Source organism: Panthera onca, chromosome A2 (genome assembly GCF_046562875.1).
Source record: "Panthera onca isolate mPanOnc1 chromosome A2, mPanOnc1 haplotype 2, whole genome shotgun sequence".
NCBI classification, from domain to species: Eukaryota; Metazoa; Chordata; class Mammalia; order Carnivora; family Felidae; genus Panthera; species Panthera onca.
In genome coordinates, this window is record NC_138340.1 from 154,337,729 (window position 1) to 154,365,464 (window position 27,736).

Genomic DNA, 27,736 nt, shown 5'->3' on the forward strand with positions numbered 1-27,736 from the left:
TTTAATTTACCTTAAAAAAACCACATTGGTGGGGCGCCTGGGTGGCTCAATCGGTTAAGCGTCCAACTTCGGCTCAGGTCACAATCTCACGGTTCGTGGGTTCGAGCCCTACATCGGGCTCTGTGCTGACAGTGCAGAACCCGCTTCAGATCCTCTGTCCCCCCCTCTCTCTACCCCTCCCCCATTGTGCTCGCGCGCTCTCTCTAAAATAAGTAAATAAACATTTAAAAAACACCACACCGGCAAGCTAAGTGATCTGGGGAGTCCCAAAAACCAGAGCAGACTGCCCAGGCCAGCCTTGCCTTGGCCTAGAAGACCTCACGGGACCTCCCTGAGCTCAGGGGGTTAAGGGCTCTGTCACAACAAATGGTGTTTTCTCATCAGACAGATTTGCAGTTTTACAAAATTCAACTCCCCTACCAGAAATCCAACCCTACCTACCATTAGTCTGAGCTTTTGGGAAAGACTCTTTTCTTAGATTACTGGGGAAAGATCACAGCATCCTACGGTCTGGGCCAAAGGGAGCAAGACATCAGAACGGTTTCTTTGGAAGGTGGTGACTCATTGTGGGGTTAATGAACCTTGAGAAGATCCCACAGGGGCCCTCCTCCTGCTGCCATTTAAGACCGTTTCCTTGTGCCCTTCCCTTAGGAAAAAATCAAGAACAGCTGGGAATTGTGCGATCTTCAGGAAACTCTGCAAATATATGTATCAGTCTGGCCAGGACCCTCAGGGGTGGCCGCACACTGACCCAGGGACAGTCTTGGAGCAACTGCTCTTTGTGAAGAAGCTTGGAGCCAGCTAGGGTCAGAGAGAGAAGAGGGGTAGGCAACCTGAGCTAGGAGCCCTGAGCCCAGCCCCCCCCACCCCAGTTTGACAGGACACTATCGCACAGAGCAGGGGCCTCCTCACGGGCCAGTGAGCTCCCCAGGTGCTCATGGGGGTTACAGGTCCAAGGCTCAGGAACAGGACAAGGCAGAAACTCTCCACAGCTACCACATCAAAAGCAAGCACTGTAGAATTCCCTGAGGCTCCCTCTCCTTTCCCAAGGAGCCGCCCCACATCGCTGCCCATCTGGGACGAGGGCCCTCCCCAGCCCAGCCACTCTGCCAGGCACCCAGGAGGACCCAAGAGGTTTCTGCAAGGGCTTTTCGCACTTCAGCTGGGAGAAGCCACTGCACACTCCCCACCTGCCTGGCCGGGGTTCACGGACACTCTGGACTCACAGAGTCCTGTCCTCCCCCAGCCACCGCAGGGGCTCCCTCTTCCCGAACGCTCCCGTCCCTCCAGCCCAAGTATGTGCTCCTGCCTCAGTTTATGTGCTATCTTATGAAGCCTCCAATCGTCCCCAGGCCGCCCCTCTGCCGCGGTCATGGAGCAGAGCATGAGCACAACCTTGTGCGTCCTTCTCGAACCGGGAAGAGAAAAAAGTCCTCCTTCCTTGCTTTCCTTGGCTTGGCCTTGTCAGCCTTCGGAGGGCAGACAGGGGTTCTCACTCACACAGCATTATTTCTGCCAGGCTGCACCCTCTCTCTGCCTGCTGACCTTGTGCACAAACCCTTCTGAGCCTCGGTTTTCTCATCTGTAAAACAGAAACTCAATAAAATGATACACGCGAAACTCGCCCTGTGCCTGTCCTCCAGGACTTGGTCAACGAATACTCAGTGTAGCTGCGAGCATTCCCTTCTTATAAAAACACTGTTGGTTCCGCTCTCTGCTCCCACTCCAGCCCTGCCCCAGGCCAGGCTTTCTTTCTCCTGTCCCCACCCTTGTCCTAACGTCACCTGGAGCTGGCTTCCAGGCCCCTCACTCAGAGGCTTGGCCCGGAGGGGAGACGTGGAGGTCATCACAAAGGTGGCAGCTGAGGGGCAATGGGGTGTCCTTGGTCCAGCACCCCACTCCTCTGTCACAGCCATACTGTGGGGCCAGCACTACGGGCAGGAAAGCCGCCAGCAGTCTGTGCTCCTGGCAAACACAGCAGTTCGAGAGCTAACTTCTCCGATCTGTGTCTTGTGTGGCAGGATGTGAGCCGCATGTCCTCTAGGGAGCCCAGCCTCCTTATGTCTGCTGGGCAGTCACCCCACCACCTCTGGTCCTGACTCCTGGGCCTCCTGTCCAGGACCCTGTAGAGCAGCAAGGCCCTTGCCCTTTGAGTTCCTGGAGGCCATCTGCTGTCACCCCATGATGGGCAGGAAACATGGCCTGGCAAATGGGCCTGGCCCAGCTCAGCCACGCCCACCTCCTTAAGGCCACTTCTCTGTCCCCAAGTACCCAGCTTCCCTCCAGGTCCACACCTCCAACCCTCCCTGGCCCATGGCCGTGGACTTGACCCCAGGCTGCCTGGAGCTATCGTCCTGCAAAAATCCCTCGGCCCACCGGCCCCTGCCCGGGGCCTCCTGATGTGACACTGTCACCTATGGCACCTCAGAGACCCCAGTCTGCTCCCACCTGAAGGTCAAGTCCCTTGAAGAAGCCTCACTGCAACGCGGGGGACAGGCACCCCACACCTGGCCCTGATAGGGAGCAGCAGACGCAGAAGACAAAAGAGACAAACGATTCCTTAAGATCCACGGCGAAAACAAATTGCCGTAATTAACACGTGCCACCTCCACGATACATGGGCTGCCACGTGGTTGGCGTGAAGCAGAGAGGCATAAACTGCAGAGAGCACGCACTCCAATAAAACGGCAATAAACGATGCGCCTGTGAAGGAACTCGGTTCAATTCTGCTCCAAAACCTTGTTTAAGTGCTTTTATTGTTTCTGTGTGAAAGAGCACAAATGCTTTTTGAAAATTGCTTCGGCATAAGCCTCCCCTTCTCCGGGAAGTGTTTCCGATGCCCCCCAATCCCTGCCCTGAGCAGACTGGGTGGCCCCCACAGGGCCCCCTCCATGTCCCCATTCTGTGTTTCCCTCCCTGTGAGCCTCAGCGGGGGTCCACAGGGCTCCTCCCCCCCCAGGGCCCCCACCCACCCAGGGGCACACAGCAGCCATGGGGGACACACTCCCGGTACAACAGTGGTCTGGACCAGGTGGTCTGCAAACATCAGGGGAGCCCCAGAGGTTGGTTGCTAAGGGGACCCTTGGAGGACAGATGAAATTCTTCTTATTGGAAAGATCTTTAAAATAAATAAATACATCAAATAAAAGCGTAAAGATAGGAAAACATAAACAGAATCTTTTTTCACAGAGGGGAAGGGAGGGAGCAGTAATGTCCCCTCACGTGGCCACAGTCACCTTTTTTGGGGTTCCGTCCTACATTAGAGAACAGCCCAGTATCAGATAAACAGCAACAATGACAACAAACACGGGTAACAAAAGTTCCCCGAGTGGGGACCGGGCTGATGTCCCCGAGGGCTCATGCTCTGGCAGCTCTGTCCGCAGGAGCAGCTGCTTGCTCGAGAGCGATGCCCCTAACTGAAGCCTTCGCTGGCTGCCTCGGGGGCCCACAGGCCCAGCTTGCTCAGCAGATGGGGGGATGAATGGGGAGCCTGGGCTGGGAGCACTCAGCCTCTCATTCCATGAGACCCTCCTCCATTCCATGAGAGATAGGAGTCTCCCTGGGACCCTCTCTCCCCACACTTGGGCATGAGAAGGATGGCAGGGAGTGACCATCATCTCTCCAGATGCCCACGCCAGGGAGGTGAGCCCTCCACCTCCTGTAACGTGGTATGAATGAAGCATCTGCCAGGCCATTCCAGAGACGCCCGGGGGAGCCCACCCACAGGCCGGCTGGCCCAGCCTTCCCTCTGGACCTCAGCAGCCCCCCTTCCCCTGAGGCTCCAGCCCCGACCCAGCAGACCAGAGGCTGAGGTAGGAATTTAGCGTCTCAGCTCCTCTGAACAGAAATTGCTATCAAGCCTCTGAGGAACATGCTGTCTGATTTAGCGAGTCTCCTCCCACCCCCAAATTTAATTACAAAAAAAAAAAAAAAGGTTTTCCCCCCAAAACCTCATCCTCCTGTATTCAAACCCAGTCCTCCGGCAGCAAGGGGAGGGAGGGATGCTTTTTGGTGTCCTTGGGCCCACCACTGTCAGGGCAGCTCATGTTAGCTGTTACTCGGGGGCCCATGTTTACTTAGCCTTGCCACTGCAGAGGCCACTCTTGACAAGGAATCCTTTTCACGAAAAGCCACCAGCTGCAGAAAATCGGCAAGGGCTAAAATCGTGTCTGGTGACAGAGGTGACAAGACAGCCATCATGGAGGGTACGAGGCAGCCCTGGAGACAGGCTCTGACTAAAGGCCAGCTCTCCCAATGTCTGGCCATGGGGCCCCGGGCAAGCCACCCAAACTCTGGGAATGTCCACCTCCTCCGGGGCAAAGCAGAATCTTCCAAGGTGACAGGAGGCGTTCTGCAAGGCTCTTTGTTTAGGGAAGAGTTGAGGCAGGTCTCCAGGAGCCTCTGCGATGTCTTCCAGGGCTTATCTTCTAGCATCTTCCTCCCTCTTCTGATTACAGGAGTGGGGGCCTCTCGCCAGCGTCTCCTCCAAGGCAGCCCCACTGAATTCTTTTTTTTTTTTTAATGTTTTTTAAGTTTATTTATTTATTTTTGAGAGAGAGAGAGCGAGCAGAGGAGGGGCAGAGAGAGAGGGAGAGACAGAATCCCAAGCAGGCTCCACACTGTCGGCACAGAGCCTGATGTGGGGCTTGAACTCACAGACCTTGAGATCGTGACCAGAGCCGAAACCAAGAGTCAGACACTCAACCAACTGAGCCACCCAGGTGCCCCAAGCCCCAGTGAATTCTTAATTCTCACTGGCACAGTCGTTTCCATCCCTCCTGGGAAGACCCCACGCCTGAGGCTACCGTGGACTCACCGGGTCCCTGACCAGCACTTCTAGAAATAAGCAAATCTGATACATGCACTCCTCACCTCATGCCCCAAAGCAGAATTGCAAACAGAGCTTCTTAAGAAAATCCCAATTGGCACTCTCTGAGGAATCCTCACTACCACCCTTTGAAATGTGATTTGTCCCCATTTCACAGATAAGCAAACTGAATCTTGGTGAGGCTTGATAACTTGCCCACTGTCCTCCAGTCAGATCTGTTGAATTCCACATCTCTGCTTTTCCACTTACAATTCTGTCTGTCAACCGTGAAATGCAAAATCTCAAGAGTTGATTATAAAAGAGAAAAACAGTGAATTGCTCCTTACGTTTTTTGTGTTTGTTTTTTTTTATTTTAACTTCAAAAACGTACTCATAAGTAGGGCTGAATATATTTTAAAGCTTAGCTGGGTTAGTGGAATTTTTTTTTAAGAGCAGTAAATGAGCCTGTGTGAGCACAGGCAGAGACAAGCCACCCCACCTCTCTGAGCTGTGGGTCCTCATCTGTGCAGTGGGGCCCTGGGGGGTTGAACTCATGGACCTTCTGAGGCTCTGAGGCTCTTTATCATCCTGTAACTAATCTCCTACTCATGTGCCGGCTGCCAGTTCCTGTGACTCCTTTCTCCTAAGCCAGTGAGTAGATGTACTACTCTTTCCTCGCTAAAATCTGGTCCCAGACTCCATTTAGGCCTCTGGACAGCATTCTTGGGCAAAGGAGACTTTTTTCTTTTTTTCTTTCCTTTTTTTTTTTTTTTTTTTTTTTTTTTTAGCTTCAGCCTAGCCCTCCCCACTTATATCCTGAGATGGGAAAATGGACTGAGCAGGCAATAGGGAATTTAAAATGAGCTGGAAAAAAAAAAATCCTGCCACAATAAATCGCATCACAGTGGAGATCTCTATCTAACCAGAAAATTCTCAGTCCAGACAATGGCTCATTTATTTCCAACAATATTCAATACAACAGAATTCCAGGCCAACAAAAGGATTTCTACAGGTTCTTGGAGTTGGTTGCAAAGGGATTTAACCTACATAGAAAAGAGAGCTGTTCAATTATAGATTCCCAGGCGTGAGGGAGACCTTTGTAAATAAATTGTAAGGGGTCTTGCTGAAAATGCGGCTACTTCCCTGGGGAGCATCTCACCTACCGACAGTGTGAGGCCGATGTACCGCGGCCCTGCCTAGAGGACGTGTGGGTAAATATTTGGGTAGAGACGGTTGCTGCTGGGATGGTGGGCAGAGCCAGCTATCGGAGGAAATGGCCCTCTCTCCCAGGCCCAGAGATGATACATTTCTAGAAACATCCAGGCAGGCAGCCTCTAAAGACTCCTGGGCTTTCCAAACACATTTCCTATTCTATGGTCAGCAAGACAGCGCTGTGAGCATGGGCGGTAAAGAGGAGGCAGGAAACAGGAGGGTGGGGAGGGGTCTGGAAGCCAGCCTTCTAAATTTAACATGCAGTTGCTTTTAGGCAGAGTGGATAAAAAATAAATTCCAGTGCTTAAAGCTCTTATCTTTGTTTACCATTTCCCCAAACAGCACCTGACCTGGGCTCTGACTTTTAGACTGAATTATCAACACGCACACAGGAATGAGGGCTGGGGGGGGGGGGGGGGGGCGGTGCTGGGGGTGGAGGTGGGGGGTAAATAGGGCAAGTTCATCACTCTCCACCTTCACGTGACATTTCTTCAGCCAGCAGGTGACCCAGGATCTGCTAGTGTCACAGGCTGTCCCTGGGTAGATGCGATGCCATTTTGGGGGGGGCGGGTAGTCATGACGCTTCAGACCATCCTAGATGTGGAAGTTACCATGAGGTCACACATGTCTACCTGCTTTCAATGAGGGATCCATGAATATCCTCCAGCAACCTCTTCAGATGCTCAGTGACAGCTTTTGAAAATCTCCAGTGTGCATGGGGCTTGTCTATTTCATGAAGTTCTAGTCATCTGAAAATCCTTCCCTATATTGCATCAAAACTGTTCTCCCCACGCCTTATACCATCATCCTGGGTCTGCCCCACTAATGAGAGGAGCAGCACGTACTTTTCCTTTGTCACATGTCTGCTGCTCAGTCGTGTGGCAATGCTCTCATTTCTCCCCCTTGGTTTGCTCAGGTCCCCCAAATTCTTGGAGTGTGCCCCTGGAAGTGGCATGCCAGCCCCAGCTCACTCCCCGTCGCTCCATCCCCTCTCCACCCGCTCATCTGTTAACCCTGCTGATGCTGGCCCACCCCTCCCTCATTCAGTTGACTGATGCAAAGGCCATTCCTTGTTCTTTATCCCCATGGCTGTGTCCAGGAGACCCGAGACTATCCAGAGTCTCTTCCTTTCCAGCCCATCAGCCTCCTTTCCCTGGGAAGCCCTACAGTTCAGTCCTTGGTGCCCTGCTTTTCTTCCAGCCCCCATCCCGGGGACTCATCCCCCTCTGTGCAGCTGAGCGGGACACCATCTTCCCCAACACAAGCCTGCCAGAGCTGAGCTCTCCTGGAGGAGGCAGCCCACCCAGACTGGTCCTCCGTCCATCTTTCGGTGCCCCCAGGAATGAAACCTCGGGATCGCTTTCATCACTTCACTCCCTGCCCCCTTACATCCGAAGACTCACCTCCCTGGACTAGTCTTCCTTCGTTACGATGACTCTGTATCAGCTGCATATGAGAGTTTTCCAGGGACTGTTTAGAACACTACTAATTCCTGCACACCAGTCCAGACCAACTAAACCTGAACATTTCGGGGTAGGGCTCCGGGCTCGGTGGGGAGCAGCCAAGATGGGGAATCACTGCTTGCACTGCTTCTCTTTCAACCCCCTGCCCACTCTGACCACTGCTCTGTCATCAGAGACCCTCACTTTTGCCCAGGCTATTACAATAGTCTCCTTGTTGTCTTGTTGACCAGATCTTCCTACTGTCCTCCTCTACATCATCTGTCAGAGTTATAGTCATTTTCAGTGCGTCACTTCTACTCATCAAACCTTCAATGGCTCCCTATTACCATAATAATAAATCTCTGAAGGAACAAGTCAACAGTTTCCCAAGTACAGAGTGAGTTGAATGTATAGGACTGTGTCTTGTCTCCTCTCTCCCCCTGCCCCCACACTCTGCCAAAGGCATGTCACACCCATGTCCTAGACATACTATCTATGTGGGGACAGAGTGAACAAAAAGCATCGGTCTGCAAATTAAATGCAAAACACTCTCTCCCTGGTGCAGAGAAAGTGAGCTGGGTGATTTAACCGTCACTTACTTAGGGGCTTATCTCTTTAAACATCATATACCACTTGGCTGTTAATGGAGAGAACAGAATCCTAAACGTTGCATAACAACAGATAATCCAAAGACTCGAATCTAGTTGATTTGGGAGTGTGTTTTATGCTTATGAGTCCTTATGTCTGATAACTGGGACAGTTCTTTAAAATCAGGTGATTAGAGATGTGTCTTATTTGTCTCTACCTCTCCTTTTCCCTACACGCCCACTAGAGGGATAAATAACTCTGCTCCCAAATAATACACTACTTTTTCCTCTCAACCCTTTCCTGGAATAGAGATAGTGGCTGCGTTTCAGCGAGTTGGAATCTGGCGGCAGAGGGAAGAGGGTCAAACCCATAGTGAGATTAAATAGAAGGAACTGGAATGTATGTCAATGACCTGTTTTCCAACTGATTCACTTAAAGTTTGAGGTACAACCAATTCCCTTATGACCCAGCAAAGCCACTCCTAAGTACAGAGCCAACAGAAATGTGTACGTATGTCCACCAAAAAAACATATACAAGGGGCGCCTGGGTGGCTCAGTTGGTTAAGCATCCGACTCTTGATTTCTTGATCTCACGGTTCGTGGCTCTGAGCCCCGCATCAGACTCTGCGCTGATGGCAGAGTCTGCTTGGGACTCTCTCTCTCCCTCCCTCTCTCGCTGCCCCTCCCCTGCTTGCACACCCTCTCTCTCTCTCTCTCTCTCTCTCCAAATAAACTTAAAAAATATATATATATACAAGAATGTTCAGCTTTATTCATAATGGCCCCAAACTGGGACGACTCAAACGTCCACTCACGGTGGAAAGGATGAGTTGCCGGGGGAGCACCCCCCAATCACTCGAGCGGACACACTTCGGCTCCACACCACACCGTGGCTGAGTCTCCAAGACCTGGCCCCGCACACACACAGGCAGGCCTGGGCAAAAGCCCACAGACAGCATATTCTGTTTATACACAGATTTTTTAAAAGGCAAAAGTAATCGCTCGTGTTACAAGTCAGGATGGCAGTTGCCCTTGAGGGGGCTGTGATTGGACAGGGTCACGGGGGCGCCTCAGAGCGCTGGCAATATCTGGGGGCTTGATCAGACATGGTTACGCGGGTACGCTCGCCCTGTGAAAATTCACCGAGCTCTGTGCTTTAGGTTGTGCTGTATTTTTTCCGTATGCATGTGATTCCTCCATAAAATGTACAAAACAAAAGGAAGAGGGGAAAATGGGTGATAGGCATTGAGGAGGGTGCTTGTTGGGCTGAGCACTGGGTGTTGTACGTAAGCAATGAATCATGGGAATTTACTCCCAAAGCCAAGACTACACTGTACACACTGTATGTTAGCTAACCTGACAATAAATTAGTAGTAAATAAATAAATAAATAAATAAATAAAAATATTTTAAAAATAGGAAAGGAAGAGAGGGAGGGAGGAAGGGAAAGGGGGGAGGATGGGAGGAGGGGAGAGGGAGGGAGGTCTATGCAGTACAGCATGATGGACAAGTCTTTTTTTTTTTTTTTTTTTTAATTTTTTTTTTTCAACGTTTTTTATTTATTTTTGGGACAGAGAGAGACAGAGCATGAACGGGGGAGGGGCAGAGAGAGAGGGAGACACAGAATCGGAAACAGGCTCCAGGCTCCGAGCCATCAGCCCAGAGCCTGACGCGGGGCTCGAACTCACGGACCGTGAGATCGTGACCTGGCTGAAGTCGGACGCTTAACCGACTGCGCCACCCAGGCGCCCCACATGATGGACAAGTCTTAGAATTTGAAGATCTGGATTTAGTTCTGACTCTGCTATTTACTAGCTGTGTGACCTTAGTTAAGCCACTAACCTCTCTGAATCTCTGTGTTTTTTTTTTTTCACCTATAAAATAGGCAGCAAAAACTGCCCTACCTACCCCACAGTGCAGTTGTGAGGACCAAATGACAGAACTGATGTAAAAATCCTACTGTACCCAGTAAAATACTGCAGGGGGGCGGAGTGCTATTATTATCTTAGATCTCCGAAGACAGGAATTCTTATGGAAAGTCAGGGATATTGATAAGGCTCAACCCAGGGCCTTCGGTGGTAAGGGCTGGCACTGTGGTGTGTGTGTGTGTGTGTGAGTGAGCGCACACACAGGCGGGTTTGTGTTCTTTCATTACAGTCTTGTCACCTAATCCCTTAATGGCCTGGCCTCAGAGTACAGGAGCACCTGGAATAATCCAGGGGTTTATGTGAGATGGGTTCTCTTTCCTTTTCAAGTGGATATAAATAGATACTATACACACTCTCCTAATTACCTTTTCTAAGGCAAGGATGCATGTCTGCATCTAAATCTGCCAAATTCTTTAAGTTAGCATGTAGGACCTTCTGGGCACTGGCTAGGCAAAGCAGTGATGTTGATAGAAAGATCCCCTGCCCACCTCATAGCCCACCCTATCCCTCCATCCCCCACTGCTTCTTGCCCCAAGCCTGGAACAGCTCACGTGGGCCCATCTATGGAATCTCAAAGCCAGGAAGTCGGAGCCTCTGTTTAGAGAACTGGTCAGTGAGGAGCCCAGATCCCCACTCAGGCCTCGCCTGCATCTTGGGGACCGGGCGCAGGGGGAAGGGGCTTTTCTCCTGGGCTGGTGGTCAAAAGGGCAAAGCGAAGGTTGTTACATTTTCCGCAGTTTGGTTTCATACTATTATCGTACGTTCCCCAGGGAATGAGAGTGAATGGAAATCTTTATTCTTCATATGGCTGTACAGCCCCTGGCTGTCCCCACGCTAGCATGTCCAGTCTTAAGGGATTTCGAGCTCCCTGCTTCTAGAGGGCAAAGGCTGGCAGAATTTAGCCCACTTTATATAACACCACGTCCGGCGACATATGCGTGGGCACTCACTAGTGCCATCCGATGCTGCCCTTGTTAGTCCTCGGGAAGGACAAAATTGAAGCCGCCCCCACTTCTATTTCCTTTCACAAAATAAGAAAACGTTAATTTTTCTATGAGGTCTCTGGCTCTCCAGGAAAAATCTTTTTGAAAGCAGTGACATTTTTATTTGCTTTTTCTCATTCTATCTGCACACACCGTGTGTGTGGTGTAAGTGTAGGTGTGAGTGACGTGGGGGCAGGACGTGCATGTGTGCACGTGTGGGTGCGTGTATGCGCACGTGTATGTGTGTCTAGCTCTCGAAGAAAATGGCGCACAAAAATCTGAATGTAACAAGGTGACCTTAATAGGTGAGGGCAGTATTATTTCCTATTTAAAAGGATTTATCCACAAATTTTCCATAACGTTCCCTTAACCATCAGGTTTATCCCTTGCATTTAAATATTGGTTTACAGATCTAAGCTCTAAGAGTAAAAGACTAAGAGACCAAGAACCTTGGAAGTAAAATTAGAAGTTACTGCCCACTGAAAATCAACATACAGATGAAAAAACCTTCTGGAAAATCAAGGAACTCTGGACTGAGAATGTAAACCACAAGGCAAAGATTCAGTTTATTTTTAAATCTCTATTTTTCCCAATACTTAGTAATTAAATATTTACTATTTAATCAATGTTCCCCAAAATCAAATATTAAAAAAAGATTTAACATTTCTTTTTCTTTTCAAACTTGTAAGAGCACAGTGGCTTATTTTATGAAATAAATCCCAGCTGAAATAAGTTCCATGGGATTTTAAAATCACTTTCTTCCTTAACACATCCTGATAGAGTCATCTAATTCATGCAACAGACGGCCTCGTGATGAAATGAGCTCCCTGCCTCCAGATACGTTCAAACAGAAGAATTACCTGTTCCTTTGGTACATTACCAAAGATGCAGAGATCTTTCACCTTCACAGTCTCCTCCACCCTGCCCTGTGAGCCAGGCATGACCCCAACTTACAGACCAGGTGACCTGCTGATGTTGCCCTTGGCACTTGCCCCAAGGCCACAGCTGCTGGGCAACAGATCCAGGACAGGATCCAGGGACGGATCCAGGGATGGATCCAGGGACGGAAACCCCAGCTGGACCTAGTGACTACCCCGAGGCATGGCCAAGGTCGGGGAGCGAGGCTGCGTGGGAGGCAGGACAGGTTGATTCTAATTCTGAGTAATATGGCCTGCGTAACCGAAGTCAGGAAGAACCCTGGGGGATGGCTTTTTATCTTGATCTTTTGGAAACACAAGACGCTTAAAGTGCTTCTTGGTTCAAAATGAGGGGATGTTCTGCTCAGATGCCCCTCAGTTCTCCCGACATTCCAGGCCAACCAGGTGCTCCTCAGCCCTGAGCAGCACAGAGGGTCCAAGCACCCAAGGGCAACAGCAAGGGATGGGATGGGCTGGGCCGGAAACCTCAGCTCCGAGCTCCCGGCCTCCTGCCTTCGAGGATGCTCCTGCTATTGTAAACATTTGGGGTGAGCTGGCCAGCCTCTGCTTCTAAGGGAAAGCATTCTCTTGACTAAGCTACCCTCTCTTTCCCTTTCTCACTTCAAGTGAATTCTACACCACCCCCTCCCAACATTTTTTTTATCGGGTAATTTTTTTTTCTAGATGCCAAAGACAAATACATAGCACCCATAGAGCACAAGTACCATTTCTGGTTCATTTCTTGACAGTGCTCCACCACCGACCACGCCCACCACACTTCTGACTCAGCCCAAAGGCTGCCCCGCGTGGGACGGCTCTCTGCCTCCTGTGCCCAGAAAACTGCCAAGTGTCCTACAAGATCCGGCTCCAAACCACACCTCTCCCACTTGGCCAGCCTGACAGAGCCATTTTTAATTCTGTAACGCATCTAAAAGGCTATGCCACAGTATTGTTATTTCAATTTCTATTCAGTATTTTAACTTTTTTTTTTTTTTTTTTGAAGGAAAACTTTATACAAATTAGAATACTTGAGGGGACTATGTACCCATCACCCAGCCTCAACAAGAGGTCAACTACGGTCATTTTGGTTTCATGGATTTCCCCACCTTCCCCCAATTCCAGTTTTTGGGTTTTTTTTAAATAAAAGTCTCAGAAGTCTTACGTCATCTGTAAATATTTCATTCTACACCTCTAAAATAAAAGGACTCTTTTCTAAAACAGGACAACCATACCATTATCATATTAAAAACAAATGAACTGGTGAGCCTGGGTGGCTCAGTTGGTTGAGCATCCAACTTGTGATTTTGGCTCAGGTCATGATCCCAGCCAGGGTCATGGGATGGAGCCCCATATTGAGCTCCATGCTGAGCTGAGTGTGAAGCCTGCTTAAGATTCTCTCTCTCTTCCCCTCCCCACCATCTCTCAAATTAAAACAACAGCAAATAAACCATAATTTCATAAGTATATCAAATATCCAGTCATGGTTTAAGGTCCTGTGATGGACTCACGGATTTTTTTTTTTTTAGATTGGTTTGCCCGAACCCACACCCAAACAAGCCCACCCACTTTTCGCTGGCTTTGTATCCATCATAAAGACCTTGGCTTAGGCTTCATTTTCTCCTGTTAGCTTCCCTGATTCCAAATGCCTGGGATGTGTGTCCTTCTGTTCTTCCACAGAGCCTTGTGCTCACAGCTCTGAAACCCTCACCATTGGTTTGCATTCTAGGACGGACTATAAGGTCCAAGAGGGTGGGAAGGGTCAGTGTGTGTCAAAGTTATGTGCCCTGTGCCTAGCACAGTGGCTGGCCAATAGCACACATCTGCTCGGCAATGTCGAATGAATAAGTGGATGAATGAACTCTCAAACCGAACTGTTTGCCGTTCCTCCTAAGTCTATCCTACAGCACATTCCACATCCAGTATAATGATTTGCTTAGAAGTCGGTTTCCCCATGGGGCGCCTGGGTGGCTCAGTCGGTTAAGCCTCCGACTTCAGCTCAGGTCACGATCTCATGGTCCGTGAGTTCGAGCCCCGCGTCGGGCTCTGGGCTGATGGCTCAGAGCCTGGAGCCTGCTTCCGATTCTGTGTCTCCCTCTCTCTCTGACCCTCCCCCGTTCATGCTCTGTCTCTCTCTGTCTCAAAAATAAATAAATGTTAAAAAAAATTAAAAAAAAAAAAAAAAAAAAAAAGAAGTCGGCTTCCCCAAAGAGCAGAGACTTGATCATGTCTGGATCCTCAGCACCTGGCAGTAGGTGTGCATCGAGAGATTGCTGAATGAATAAGGACGTAAGTTTTCTACTCCAAGTTCTAGCTGTGAGTTTAGCCTCGCAGTTTTCCTCTCTGGGTCTCCTGTTTCTCATCTCTATGATGAAAAATTCGGATTCATGATTCCTAAGTCTTTTGGGAGTTTAATTTGTGATTCTGAGTAGGGGCCCAGCCTCGCAAGGGAGTCCCCATTTGCCATACACTTGCTGCCCTCTGCTGGTATGATTGGTGTAGGACCTCTTTATTCCTGATTTTCCTGAAAGAACTACTTCGAGGCAAAGGTCCAGATGGGCAGACTGGTCTGTCAGTGGGACAGGGATTGGAACCTCATTACCTTACCTGGGTTTGATTAAAATGTGCAGGCGTGAACCTCCCTCCATCCCATCTGCCCACTCCTCCCACAGAAAGGATCGCGGGGGTAGATCGCAGAAGGACTAATGCAGTGAGTGGTCTCAGCCCCCAACACATTACAACCACGGCGGGGGTTGGAAAGAACTGGGGCCCAGACCCCACTTCAAACCAACAGGTGAGTCCCTGGCTGGGCAGGGCCCAAGCATCCTTATATAGTAAAAGTCGGCCCACTGCTTCTAACGTTCCATCATGCGGAGAACCGCGGGACCAAGATGATGTTTACATGTGTATCTTGAGCCAAAAGCTTGGAAGCACAGTAAAAAGCTCATCCAGAGAAAGAATAATGAAGACTGTGACTTGATCACATCAAATTCCCTTAGCCTACCTTTAAAAGTTTTCTTTCTTTGACAAATGCTGACAGCTTCTAAGCCATAAATTTTGTTTGGGGAACCAATTCCATCTACCGTTAGGGACGTTGCTTCCACATCTGGTTTCTTTTTCTTTTTGTAATATGGTTCTATATTCTGGTGCACAGTACCACCATTTTTCGTGGGGTTTTAGTTTTTTGTTTGGTTTGGTTTGGTGTTTTGTTCATTTGGTTTGGTTTTGGGGTTTTTTGTTTTTTACATTTTCTGCATATGTTGATAAGTCTCCCTTGGTTGCAGATAACAGAATTTGTCTGTTGCCAACTTAGACCATAAATGAGAAAATGCCGTAAGGGTACTGATTCACCACCCACTGGGCTAGTGACTAGTCGGAGGGTGGCAAACAGAAACTGGAACTCTAGGGGACACCAGGAAATGGTCTCTTCCTGTGTCATTTGCCTCTACTTCCCTCTGCACATTTAATTCATTTCTTCTTTCTCACAGCCAACTGGAATTTTCTGCTTATTCATCCACAAGGCAGAACATGGTCACCAGCAGATCATGACTCACCTGAGCTCTGCCTCCACCCGTTGGAGAAAAACTCCTTTTTGTCTGCACTAGATCCAAATTTCCAGAATTGTACCCTTGGGTCTGAGGCTCACCCTTGGGCCAATCAACCATGGCCTGCAGGGCCAACTATGTCATTCTTTTATACAAAGTGAAAATAGGGGGCCCCTCATTCAAAACTCGGGGAAAGTGCCATTAATGGTAAATACAAAGGCTCTCCCTCTTTTCTTCTCCTCCAGCATGAATCTTACCATTCATCTTTATATCATGCAATGCCGGTTTTAAATGTAAATTATCACAGGGCATTTAACTCACATGCAGGATCACTGAAATTACACAATTTGTATTTTGTGACTCGCAGGCCAGAAGAAACAAGCACAATTCAAACTACTAAAGATTAGGGGGAAGAAGAAGGGTTCTCCAGGCTCCCCCAACGAGGCACTCCATCAGGCACGGGGATACCAAACGGGCTGGGGACTTAGGCCCCCATGCATGTTTAGGGGTCCTGCCCCATCCTGCTAGCCACTAGACCCCTGCACGTGACCCAGCTGGGGACAGGGTCTAGGGAACTTGGGCTAGGCATTACTCCTTCCCACAGGTCCACCCCCAATGCCATAGCAGACTGTGACTCTTCAAAGATCTTTTTTTTTTCTTTTTTTAAACGCTTATTTATTTTTGAGACAGAGAGAGACAGAGCATGAACGGGACAGGGTCAGAGAAAGAGGGAGACACAGAATCCGAAACGGGCTCCAGGCTCTGAGCTGTCAGCACAGAGCCCGACGCGGGGCTTGAACTCACGGACCGCGAGATCATGACCTGAGCCGAAGTCGGCCGCTTAACCGACTGAGCCACCCAGGCGCCCCTCTTCAAAGATCTTTAAAACCTCTGTGCCGGGACACATTTGGTACCTGGGCCAAAAGCGGGCAGAGGCTGGCCCTAGCCAATTCGCAGCCTCTGGCCAGCCCTGAGACACACACCATGATGCTGCCAGCCCAGGGCAGGCACAGCTGCCACTATGCCCACTCAAGATGCCTCAGGATACATGCACCCCATCCCCACCCTCTCTGTGCCTGAGCCCAGGCCCTGGACTGGGGAGGGGGGCAACTGTGGTTACAGGGCACGTCAGGGAGAGGGGGGCCAGGCTGGGCCCCAGGCACCAGGGGCGGGAGAGCAGGCAGCTGAGAATGGGTCGTGGGGAGGTGGCCAGAGGCGGGACCACACACAAGTGACGCTCCAAGCCCTGGCGCATCCTCCACTGTCCCATCAGACTCTACTTCCAAAGTCCCAATTCGAAGGTAAAAGGATTAAGAATCACAGATGGCGACCAAAGAGCGTTAAGCGCCAAGCACAGGGCCTTCTCAAGGGCCACACGCTCACTGAGCAGGCCCTGGCGGTCTGCTGTGGAGGTGGAAACATAGGGTCTGGCGGTAACCTTCCGAAGGAAGGGTTCCCAGAAATGAGGAGGAGAGTGAGTTGGGGAAACCAATCATTATTATTTTTTACTACAAAGTAGAAATGGAAACCCCTCCCCTTTGCCGTGCAAATTTATAAACATTAAACTACACATATTCTGTAACTTGACTTTTTTACTCCACAGTATACTACAGACATCGTTGAATGGCTGCATTATATCGAACGGCTGTTCAGTGATAGATTAGCTAAAATACTTACCATGGACTCCAAGACTCCATGTGTCCTGGCCCCTGACCCCATCTCCTACCACTCTCCCCTCTGTCCCCTTGAGTCCCCATTCTGCTCCAGCCAGCTGGCCTGGTGTTATCTTCCTCAAGCAAACCAAGCACATCCCACACAGGGCCTGCCCACCTGCTCTCACCGGATGGCTTACTGGCCCCACCCCACCGTTTCTGGTCTGGTCTGTGGTGGGGGGCGGGGGAAGGCAGGGATCTGCATTTCTAGGGTGACCCTGATGTGGCCAATCCAGGGAGCTCTCTCTCTGAGAACCACTGGCTCAGATCCCATGTGGCCAGCTGCAGGCCTGGGAATGGCTCCCAGAGGGTGGAGCAAGGCCACTCAGGGCCCACCCCTGGAAAGTTGGGGGTTGCAGCATGAATTTGCCCACCCCCCTCCTGGTGCTGCCCTCTACTGCTCTGGGAGGGGAGGAGAGGAGAAAGCACATCTCCAAGTTGAAGACTGCTCTTGCATCAGGACTACCTGGTTGAAAGAAATGAAGCTGTCCCGCTGTCCCCCACCAAGCAGGTGTTTGGCTCTGTAGGGAGTGGGGAGAGAGAATTTGGGGAAACCTAGCAGAACAGCGAATGAGCCTCCCTGACCCCATCCTAACCCTCCCACCCACATCCTGCTCTCCAGCTCATACCCATGTGTCCCTCCTCCCCAGGCCAGGGGTGAGGGTGACAGTGTCACTCCAGTGGGCATTGTCCAAGGGGCACCGGTGTCCCCCCAACACGGGCTGCTGGGTCATGCTTTTCCACACCTTCAGTCTCTAGTATCTAATCAGTTTTCCCCAACCTTTCCTCATCTGATCAGTGAAGAACAGAATCTCCTCGTTTTCATTTGTATTTTTCATCAGGGCAACTTGTATTTCTTCTGTGTTTTGCCTGTTCATATCCTTTGACCATTTTCCTAATGAGTTTCTTTTCTTACTGATTTAAAATAGCTCTTTAGTTTCTGTTATCAGAACTTTTTTTGTGACTTCACTATGCATCCTTTAACTTTATGATGTACCAGTTAGTATCTATGTGGCCACCTCTCTGAGCCTCAGTTTCCTCCTCTAAGAGATGGGAGAACAGCTGTCTCGCAGGTTTGCAGGGAGGAGGAAGTCAGGTTGTGTCCATACAATATGTGGCCACCACCTCATCCTCCCTCAATAAATGCTTGCAGCTGAAGCTGCTGTCATTGGGTTGGAACCAAACGTCTCTATGACACTCAGAGACCCCCAGGTGCCAAACTGGTCTGGCGGGTCCCCAGTAATATACAGCACCACGAAACAAGTACAACAGGACATGCGCAGTGCTAGCCTAGTGCAGTTTGGATTGAACTGACTTTGCACTTTGTGGCGTCTCCACTTCCGAGTCTGCTGAGTTGGAGCGGGACTGTAAAGCTAATGGAGAAGCCAGAATGCTGTGTGACTTGGTATAACTCAACTTTCTTCCTTTGTCACGACTCCTCCATCAGCCGGCCCCTGACTACTGCAGCCTCCAGGAACACCTGCCCTACCTGGACATGGTGATTGCAGAGACCTTGAGGATTTACCCACCAGCTTTCAGGTACGCCCGAGTCCCTCCCACGCCCCCAACACACTGCCCAAAGCCCCTTCGGCATCACTGTCTCACGTCCTCACTAGTCCTCAGACTGTCACAACCTGGGTTATCAGGAATGCTGGAGTCAAGTTCCTGGAGGATGAGGTCTGAGCCTTGGGTTTCTTTGTATCCCCTGGGGCACGATGCCTTCCATGCAGTAACCCACAGCAGTAAATGTCTGGCTCATTTTCCTTTCTGTTAACTACCTTCTCCAAGCATCACTGGGCTTTTCTTAACGACCTTCCTACCCAACCCAAGCCAATCTCTTTGGCCTCCTAGCCTGGAATGGCTTTCACTAGTCATTCATTTGGCAACTATTTACTGAGCCGAATGCTGTTGCAAGCACTGGGAAATGAGCCATGTACAAAACAGATAAAACCCCTGCCCTTGGAGTTGACATTCCAGGGGGGACCTCCCAAGGCCTGGGAGGCGTCTCCTCACTTTCCAACAACCCACACTTGTCCTATCCTTCAAACTCCAACCCAAGACTCGCCACTGCAGGCCATTTGCCTCTCCTCCCCCAGCATTTTCACGCTGACTGTACTTCATATTATATTCTTGGATACTTTTCAACCCCTCTGCAATATTTTGCCCAAGTACATCCACTCACACCAACCTGTAAGTGCCTTGAGAGCAGGAATCTGGTCTTCCACTTCTTTCCAACTCCCCCTAAGCGAGGCCTTCCAGGGAGCACAGCATCTTAACTTGGGTCCCCAGACCCTTAGGGAGGGAAACAGTGGCCAGATTTCAGGTTCTAGAAACAGAAGCAACACAAAGCATTTAACCCTATATATTGTAAGTTCCACTCTGCATGTCTATGAATGAATATACCGCATAATCCATTTGGAGGTAGCTTTTGCCATTTTAAGAGAGAAAATGTGGATGATTTGAAGGTATCTCAAAATTATATTCCAACCAAAAACATCACAGAGAGTGTGACTGTAGCGATTGTGCAGTGTTCAGACCCAGAGCAAAGAGACAGAATTCCACAGAAGGGAGTGAAATCACACGGTCCTCAAGCACACAGGGTTTCAGTCTCCCTGATCTGGGAACAGCCAGTAACTCCAGGGCCAGATTCTATGGGCCTTTCCTGATTTCCTTGGGAGCTGCAGAGCAAACTGTCTCCAATCTTCGTTTTTTAATGATTTATACCTAGCTTCCTTCCAAGGGAACTGTGGGCATCTGCTATACACATTAAAATGAAATTTGAAATAAGACATTCAGTGATAGAACAAAGGCTGTCTAGAGGAAAGAAGCCTTTACAGGACCCTAGAGATGGCCGATAACTGGAGTCAGCTCCCTGCTCGGTTGTTGAGGCTCCTGGCCGAGAGAGAAACCAGCAGAGTTGAACGGTCACGTTCTCTAGCGGGAAGAAAGTCTATCAATGATCAAAGACACGTCATTTCCTGGATCTGAACCCAATCAAGAACTCATCACGCGAGACCTTGTGGAGATGATGTGTTGAGCGACAACGTGAACAGGCTCTTTAATGCCAAAATGCTTTGATCAATTCTCCTAGTGACCTTTTTATAAATAGTACTATGAAAAAGGAAGCCAGCGAAGGCACTGCTCCAGAGAACCAGCAGCTGGTTCGGGAAGGCAGGACAAGATTTGCTGATTCCCTCATAAGGTCACATACAGTGCCAGTGCTCCGTAATCACAGAACAAATTTAGATAGAAAGTCAAGACAGGTTCACATCACTGCCCTTAGTTTGCTGTGTGATCTTGGGTAAATTCTGCACTGCTCTGTGCTTCTGCTTCCTGTGTGTTCAGTGGGCACACGTCTGCTCGGCCCGCCCCACAGGAGTGGCGAGAATCAGTGGGACAGAACATCTGAAAAGCCACACCACTCTAGGTGGAGCACCACGTAAGGTACGAGGTGAAGAGAAAGAAGGACTGACCTTTCCAGTCAAATGATCCGCTTCCATCCTGCTCCAATCCTGGGCAAGCCGTGATCTCCTGGGCCTCACCGTCCTCCCCACCTACTCTGTTGGAATTTTTAACGTATCAGCCCTGCTGACTTCTGTTATCAAACAACAGAAATGAGAGAGGCAAGCCGTCATTATTTTCAGCCAGACAAGAAGCCAATTCGCTTCAGCCCAAGCAATAGATTTGGTGAATACAGGCACAGTGAGAATTCTATGTTATTTTACTTTATTTTATTATTTTAATCTCAAAAAAGCATCTTGGCTTTTCCCAAGCACTGACACACCACTATTCCCCCAAAATCTCAGAATGGCCCCTGTGGAAAACATAACTCTTGTTGAAGTGTTATCACTGTAAATCCAGGTTTCTATGCAATATAATTCAGCAGATTTTTCTGGCCCTCTGTGTGGGCTGGCCTAGCCCGGCAGGAGGCCCAACCATATACAGAAGGGAAAGCCCTGGCTTTGAGGGGGTCTTGGATCCAGGTCCAAGATATTTCCAATAAAGACGGCAAAGAAGGGGATGCCAGGGTATAGCCTAGTTTGACCCGTTAGAACTGAGGCTGCAACATCAGAAACCCCCACCTTCTTGCTCTGATTTGAGCCCTGGTGTTTTGCTACCAGCTCCAAGCACATATTAATTGCATTGGTAGCTTTAACAGAGTGTTAAATCCCACAAGGAGCCTCGGATTGCTCTTAATTTCTCTGAGAAGTGAGAAGAGTATAGAATAATAATTAGGATAACAATTATATCTCCCCTAAGATATTTAGGAAAGTCCAGTCCTATAATGTGAAGTAAAAGCCAGCATAGATTATTTTTAATTTTAAAGTAATTACCTATATTACAAAAACAATATGCTTATACTTAAAGTAAAAACAAAAACCACCAAAACCAAAAACCGAAACAATACAGAAGGGTCCAAAGAGAAAGCTGACACCTCTAGTCCCCTGCCATCCTCCACCCCAGTCTCATCCCTTAGAAGAAATCATAGAAGTTCAGGTATTCTTCCAGAAATTTTATGTTCACATGAAAAAATCTATAGTCTAGCCCTTAAAAATACAATACATGGTGCCTGGGTGGCTCAGTCGTTAAGGATCTGACTTTGGCTCAGGTCAAAATCTCACGGTTTGTGAGTTCAAGCCCCGCATTGGGTGGGCCCTGCTTCTCTCTCCCTCTATCTCTCACTCACTCACTTGCGCCCCTTCTCTATCAAAAAATATATAATTAATATAATATAATATAATATAAATATAATTTTAGTATATATATAATTTTAGTGTATATATAATTTTTACTATATATATAATTTTTACTATATATAAAATACATATATATAAAGAAATGGGACTGTGCCATGGCCACTTGGTACAGTAAACAAGCTGCCCAAAAGTTTTCCCCTCGAGTAGAAGTTATCCATAGTGACACAGACAATGAACCGAGATCAGATTTTCAAACCCAAATTTCCTTTAGGTAAAGCAAAGCGGTGGGCGAGGGCAATTTAAAGAGGCTTGACCTTGAACGGAAGAGGGAAAGCGTGGCCAGGGGAGTAGCCCTGCAAGCCCCTCCCCAGAAACAAGCCCTTCAAAGGTACCTGTGCTCCCCTAACCAGGCCTAAGAGAAGCTCTTCAGGCTCGATGGATGGATGCACCGAGATGGATGAATGCATTTTCACTGAGCGCCAACTGAGTCTAAAGAGCCTAGAGACTGCAGGGTCCTGGGCAGTAGAGGGGGTTGCCGGGGGGGGGGGGGGGGTGCGGTGTGTGGAAACCATCCAGGTCACCCCCGAAAGAGGGCCGGACCTCTTGTTCCCCTATACCCCCAGCCTCACTGTGCACTTCACACTCCGACTCCGTTTGCCCCAGAGCACCGCCGCCAAGTTCTGCTTATTGCAGCTGTGCAATCGAGGCGGGGGGGAGGGGGAACTGACCCGTGTGTCCCCGCAGGTTTACGCGAGAGGCGGCGCGAGACTGTGAGGTTCAGGGGCAGCGTATCCCGGCAGGCGCCGTGGTGGAGATGGCGGTGGGCGCCCTGCACCATGACCCTGAGTACTGGCCAAACCCCGAGGCCTTCGACCCTGAGAGGTGAGCTCAGTGCCTTCAAATGGGCCCCGGAGGGACACGAGAGGAAGGCCCTTGGAAGCGGCCAAGGGGAAACACCGATTTAGTAAAGTTGTTCCCAGTCAAAAGTCACGGGAGTCAGATATTTGTGAGGCATCATTTCCAAAGGAAATACCGGTACCATTTTTAAAAGCCCCCAACAGAATCCAGAGATGTAGCGTTTCAGCAGCCCTGCATGCAAGTAACAAGGCAATTTCAATTGGGGGCCCTCAGTTTCTTCAAGCCGGGAAACAGGACACAGGATCGTATTTCAGGTGTGCTCTGGAAAGCAACAATAGATTTCCTTTTTAAAAAACTGGAGCTCGTTCCTAAGTAAGAGTTATCAACTAAATTTCTCCCTGAATTCATGAGATCCAGCTATGCTAACACGGTCGACCTGGATCCCCACTCCTGCCCCCTACACGGATTTGGTCCGTTGCCTAAATTTCATTTCAAGGATCCCAGATTTAAAATGAGCAGGCATCCACACCCTCCTCGTCAGAATCAATCCATACCCCTTCCTTGTGTGATCTGGCCATGGGGAGGCCCCAGGCGGGCTGTTTCCGCCTGTAGGACTTAGAACATTCTGTGGAAAGGAGCCCCGACTCTACAACCTCCTCACTGGGAACCTGTGGGCGGTGGCACCTAGATCAATAATATCGAGTGCGTAGCGGCTCGGAAGTACGGTAAATATCAAGCACCCTGGACTGCAGCTGTAAGGCTTACAGCATCACCTTTGAAAACGAAAAAGTGCATTAATCCTAGTTGAAAAGGGGCAGGGGGTCAGGGGCTCCTAGGCCCAGAAAAATGCACAGGTAAGAAGCGAGCTGTGACAACACAGTAGTTGACACCTGGCTCTGCTGTCACAGAACACGTGTGGCAAATGCTATTTGGTAGCAGGTAGGAGAGAATTCCTGTGGAAGGGCCTCCCATTAGGAAAGCACCCAATGGTTCAGGTGTCACTTGAACCAGAAGGGCAAGTGTGGGCAGGGGAGATAGCTGTCCCGAGTGGCACCAACAGATAAACTCGCAGGAAGTGGAGGGCTGGTTCCGTGGGGAATTCTGCTTAAGAAGCTGCTGATGGCTGGTGCCCTCCGCTGGCTGATGGGAAATTTGGTGCCACAGGCCCAGGTGAGGGCTGTGCTTTCTCAAGACTTTTATCCTCGTGAATCACAGCCTTCAGGCTCATTAACAGCACAATCAATTCTTTTTTTTTTTTTTTTTTTTTTTATTTATTTTTGAGACAGAGAGAGACAGAGCATGAACGGGGGAGGGCCACAGAGAGAGGGAGACACAGAATCTGAAACAGGCTCCAGGCTCTGAGCCGTCAGCACAGAGCCGGACGTAGGGCTCGAACCCACCGACCGCGAGATCGTGACCTGAGCCGAAGTCGGACGCTTAACCGACCAAGCCACCCAGGCGCCCCAACAGCACAATCAATTCTTAAGGAGAGGGCGAGAGGGCAAAGTGGGTCTTCCAGGTGATTCCTTTACGTCAGCAGTGCCTCTCGGGCTCTGCCAGACCCAGGAGAGGGCAGGACTGAAGCTCAGGGATCAGCAGCCACCTGCTCCAGAGAGGGAGGAGGCCGCGTGAAAACAGGATTCTGTTGAGCATGGTGGGGTTCAGTCCCGCTTGGTAGGAGCGTGGCCTCAGATGAAGGGCTCCCTCAGCCACACCGAGTGGCTGCAGAGGAAGGGGAAGGGAGGCGGGGTGTCCGCGGCCTACCCTGACCTACCCTGACCTACCCTGACTGCACGGCCCTCGCAGGTTCACGGCAGAGGCCCGGCGGCGCCGACGTCCCTTCACATACCTGCCATTCGGGGCAGGCCCCCGGAGCTGCCTCGGGGTGCGGCTGGGGCTGCTGGAGATCAAGCTGACGCTGCTCCACGTCCTGCGTGAGTTCCGGTTCGAGGCCTGCCCGGAGACGCAGGTGAGCTCGCTCTCCCGGGCACAGGGGGTGCCCACCCCAGTTCTCATGGCGGGGCCGATCCTTAATCCCTCTTGGCCTCAAGAGGCCTTGATCGGTATAAGGGGGTTGGTAATAACACCTCCTCCCTGTTCATGCTGTGCGAGGCTTAAATGAGCCAGTACAGGCACTCAGGTAAGTGCCTGGCACATCATCAGAGTGTTAGCTGTTATTACTATTAACGTTCTGTGTACAGGGAAGCTGTACCTCTTCCCTCCTCAGCAATGAGAACCCAGTAATCCCCCAGAGTAGGTTTTATTATCCCCATTCTTCAGATGAGGAGCTAAAATAAAGCTCAGAGAGCTTAAGTAACTTGCCTGAGGCCTTATACTACGTTTACCATATACCACAGGCTCTGTGAGGGCAGGAACCAAAAGTCTGTCTGATTCATTGCTGGAGCTTCCAGCACCAGGTACAGGGCAGGTACTCACACCTTCACTGAACAAATATTAGCAAATGAATGACTAGCCAGAGAGTGAAGAAAGGGGCTCACACCAGATTGGGCTCGCCCCCAAGCCTCCCTCCTTCCTCTACATGGAGCCACCTCTCTGCCATGTTTGCTGTTCCCTACATAACAACACTGTGCCCCTCCATGCCTGTTCAGAGCCCCTGTGCATGGCTGGACAGGGGGTGCATTAGGGAACAAATAATAAGTACCCAGTGATGAATGGAGAACTTCTAGATTCAAAGAGTGGCATTCATTGCCTCTGACAAACAGGGAGACTGGGTTCAAGGTTAGACAGAGAGGTGCAAACTGGGAACACAGGGCCAAACCAACAGAGACAAGAGCAGGCCCCTACCTGAAGCAGGTGTTCCCTGTGTGCAGGACTTCCTTTTGGGATTTGTCTCACTTACCCTTAATCTTGACAAACGGCACAGCAGCCAGACCATTGTCCCAAAACACTGCTTATGGCTGGCATTCCCCAGCTCAAGAACCAGCCATGAGTCCCTGAGCCTACCAGCTCTAAGGAGAGCTCATCTGAGCCCACTTTGTATTCCCTGCCCCAAATTCCCACCCCGAGAGTTCTACCTGCTCTTCCCTACCTAGAATGCCATCTCTCCCACTCCTCTGTTCCCAGCCTAATCCCATCTTCCAAATCCTTGGGTATTCCCCTATATCCTGAAGTGGCCCCTGAGAAGTGCTGCTCACAAGGCTTCTCTGACTCCTAGCCCCACCTAAAAGGGCACGTTCCTCCAGGAAGCTCTCCCTGAATTTGCTAGCCCCAGCCAACCTCCTTTTTTGAAGTCCAGTAGTGTTTCCACTTTGTCTATACCTGTGTTAATACAATAGCAGCTAGCCACATCTGGCTATTTAAATTTTAATAATCAGATTAAAAATTCAGCCCCTCGTTTGCAGTAACCATATTTCTAATGCTCAGCAGTCACATGTGCTACTGGTGGGGTAGCACACGTTTAGTCCATCTTGTTTCTTGGTCACAGAACTTCTCTCCCATCTGAACTAAAACCCCCAAAGACATCTGAAAAACCCAAGGCCCAGCACTAAGGGCCAGTGATGCTTCTTTCCTTTAAAGTGTTCACATTAGCCACTGAACCATCACTTTACACGGGGCTCAGGGGGACACCCTGCTTCTTAATTCTTTGGCTTTTATTCCAAGTCCCCAGTCCACCCCCCATCTGCCTTGTAAGCTGGACATAAGGAAAGCTTTCTGAATGGCAGTGAGGCTAGACCACAGCACTCATGAGAAGGGAACAGTATGAAGCCACTCTCCCAAAGCCACTTGAAAAGAGGGGATGCTGCTTGGCTACTGGCAGGGCACCAGGGAGAGAGAATAGTAGGAGAGGGGACAGTTTGAGACTTTGCTCTTCACTTTCCAGGCACGTGACCTTAGGCATGTCACTTGGCCTCTTTGAACTTCCATTTCTTCATTTGCAAAGTGAGCCACCAGTACCTCTTACACAGGCTTCTTGGGAGGATAAACGTGGGACTGAGTACCCTCCTTACTTACAGTATTTTTTTAACATGGACAAAAGGGCCGAGCACCCATGTGCTGATGGGGCCCCAGCGCCCAGCCTCTCTGAGCGGCAGCTTTGCTGGCCTCTCAAGGCCGTGCTGGGGAGGCTGCTCTGCTCCCTCAGCCCTGCTATCTCTCAAATTTCCACAACCCCACTTCAGGCCCAGTTCCAAAAAGCTCTCCTATAGATGTGGTTAGCTATAACAAGTATCTTAATCTCCTCTATTTTAGGTACCACTGCAGCTAGAATCCAAATCTGCCCTAGGTCCGAAGAATGGTGTCTACATCAAGATTGTCTCTCGCTGACAGTTTTATGAGGACACCCCCCAAACGCAAAGGAAACCTTGATGGGGAAATTCAGATTTCGGGGAAAACATCACTGAAGCAATTGAAAGGGTGCCCACCATGCAAGTATAAAAGAGGTCTTTACATAACTTTTCCCAAATGTTCCTGAACATTTAATAAATGTTTCTTGCACTTAGTTTTAACTTTGCTGATGGTGTAGGAACCGCTGACCCACCTCTCAATAAGAGATTGCTGATAAATAGGCAAAAATGTAGTTTTGTCAACGTGACTGAGAACTCAGGGTTTTGAAGGAAGTCCTAGCCTCAGGATGGAAGGAATCTACAGGGCAGAGGACACGGGGACACTCCGGTGAGCTGCCCTAACAGCACCACTTCGTGGGCCTTTCCAACTTCCGGTACATTGTGGTGTCTAACTTAAAAAACTATATTTATCGGAAGCTTAACTCCGACAAGTGGCTCAAAAGCTTTCTTTTGCTTTGATTTTCCTAGGTAAGCTAATACTAACTTTATAATGTTTTAATGCACAGAAGAGTGATAGAGCCTAAAATGCACTAAAGGCATCGTAACTTCTCTTCATTTTGATCAAAGAATCAAATACTGAGGTGAATTTATTAAAACTGTCGTGTTGCTGAGAAGTTAAAATTCAACAGAGAGCTTGCAGGGTGAATCCCACATCTGCCACCAGCAGTGTGTGGTCATGACTGCTGGTCTTTCCACATCCTCCTGTGCCTCATTGTCTTCATCTGTAAAACAAGGGAGCTGTCCTAG

General features: G+C 49.6%; 1 protein-coding gene and 1 long non-coding RNA gene across 4 annotated transcripts in view; one reads left to right on the top strand and one right to left on the bottom strand.

Annotated features, from left to right (window-relative positions):
- Positions 1-22,575, bottom strand: part of LOC132679904 (uncharacterized) — a 58,128-nt gene extending 35,553 nt beyond the window's left edge. For 2 of the 3 annotated variants that reach the window (XR_014137338.1, XR_009610391.3), the window contains exons 1-2: positions 20,604-21,840; positions 19,319-19,456 (exon numbers count right to left, since the gene is read on the bottom strand). This is a non-coding gene — a long non-coding RNA (uncharacterized LOC132679904). Of the gene's footprint in view, positions 1-19,318; positions 19,457-20,603; positions 21,841-22,219 lie in introns of those variants that run through there. The other variant, XR_014137339.1, reaches the window with a different exon arrangement.
- The window catches only part of TBXAS1 (thromboxane A synthase 1), a 156,058-nt gene extending 128,914 nt beyond the window's left edge, over positions 1-27,144 (top strand). Inside the window, exons 10-13 of the mRNA XM_060633934.3 lie at positions 18,578-18,669; positions 22,572-22,709; positions 24,492-24,654; positions 26,895-27,144. Of these exons, the coding sequence (XP_060489917.1) occupies positions 18,578-18,669; positions 22,572-22,709; positions 24,492-24,654; positions 26,895-26,969 (468 nt within the window). The 3' untranslated portion in view covers positions 26,970-27,144. The remainder of the gene's footprint in view (positions 1-18,577; positions 18,670-22,571; positions 22,710-24,491; positions 24,655-26,894) is intronic.
- Positions 27,145-27,736: the final 592 nt, after the last annotated feature.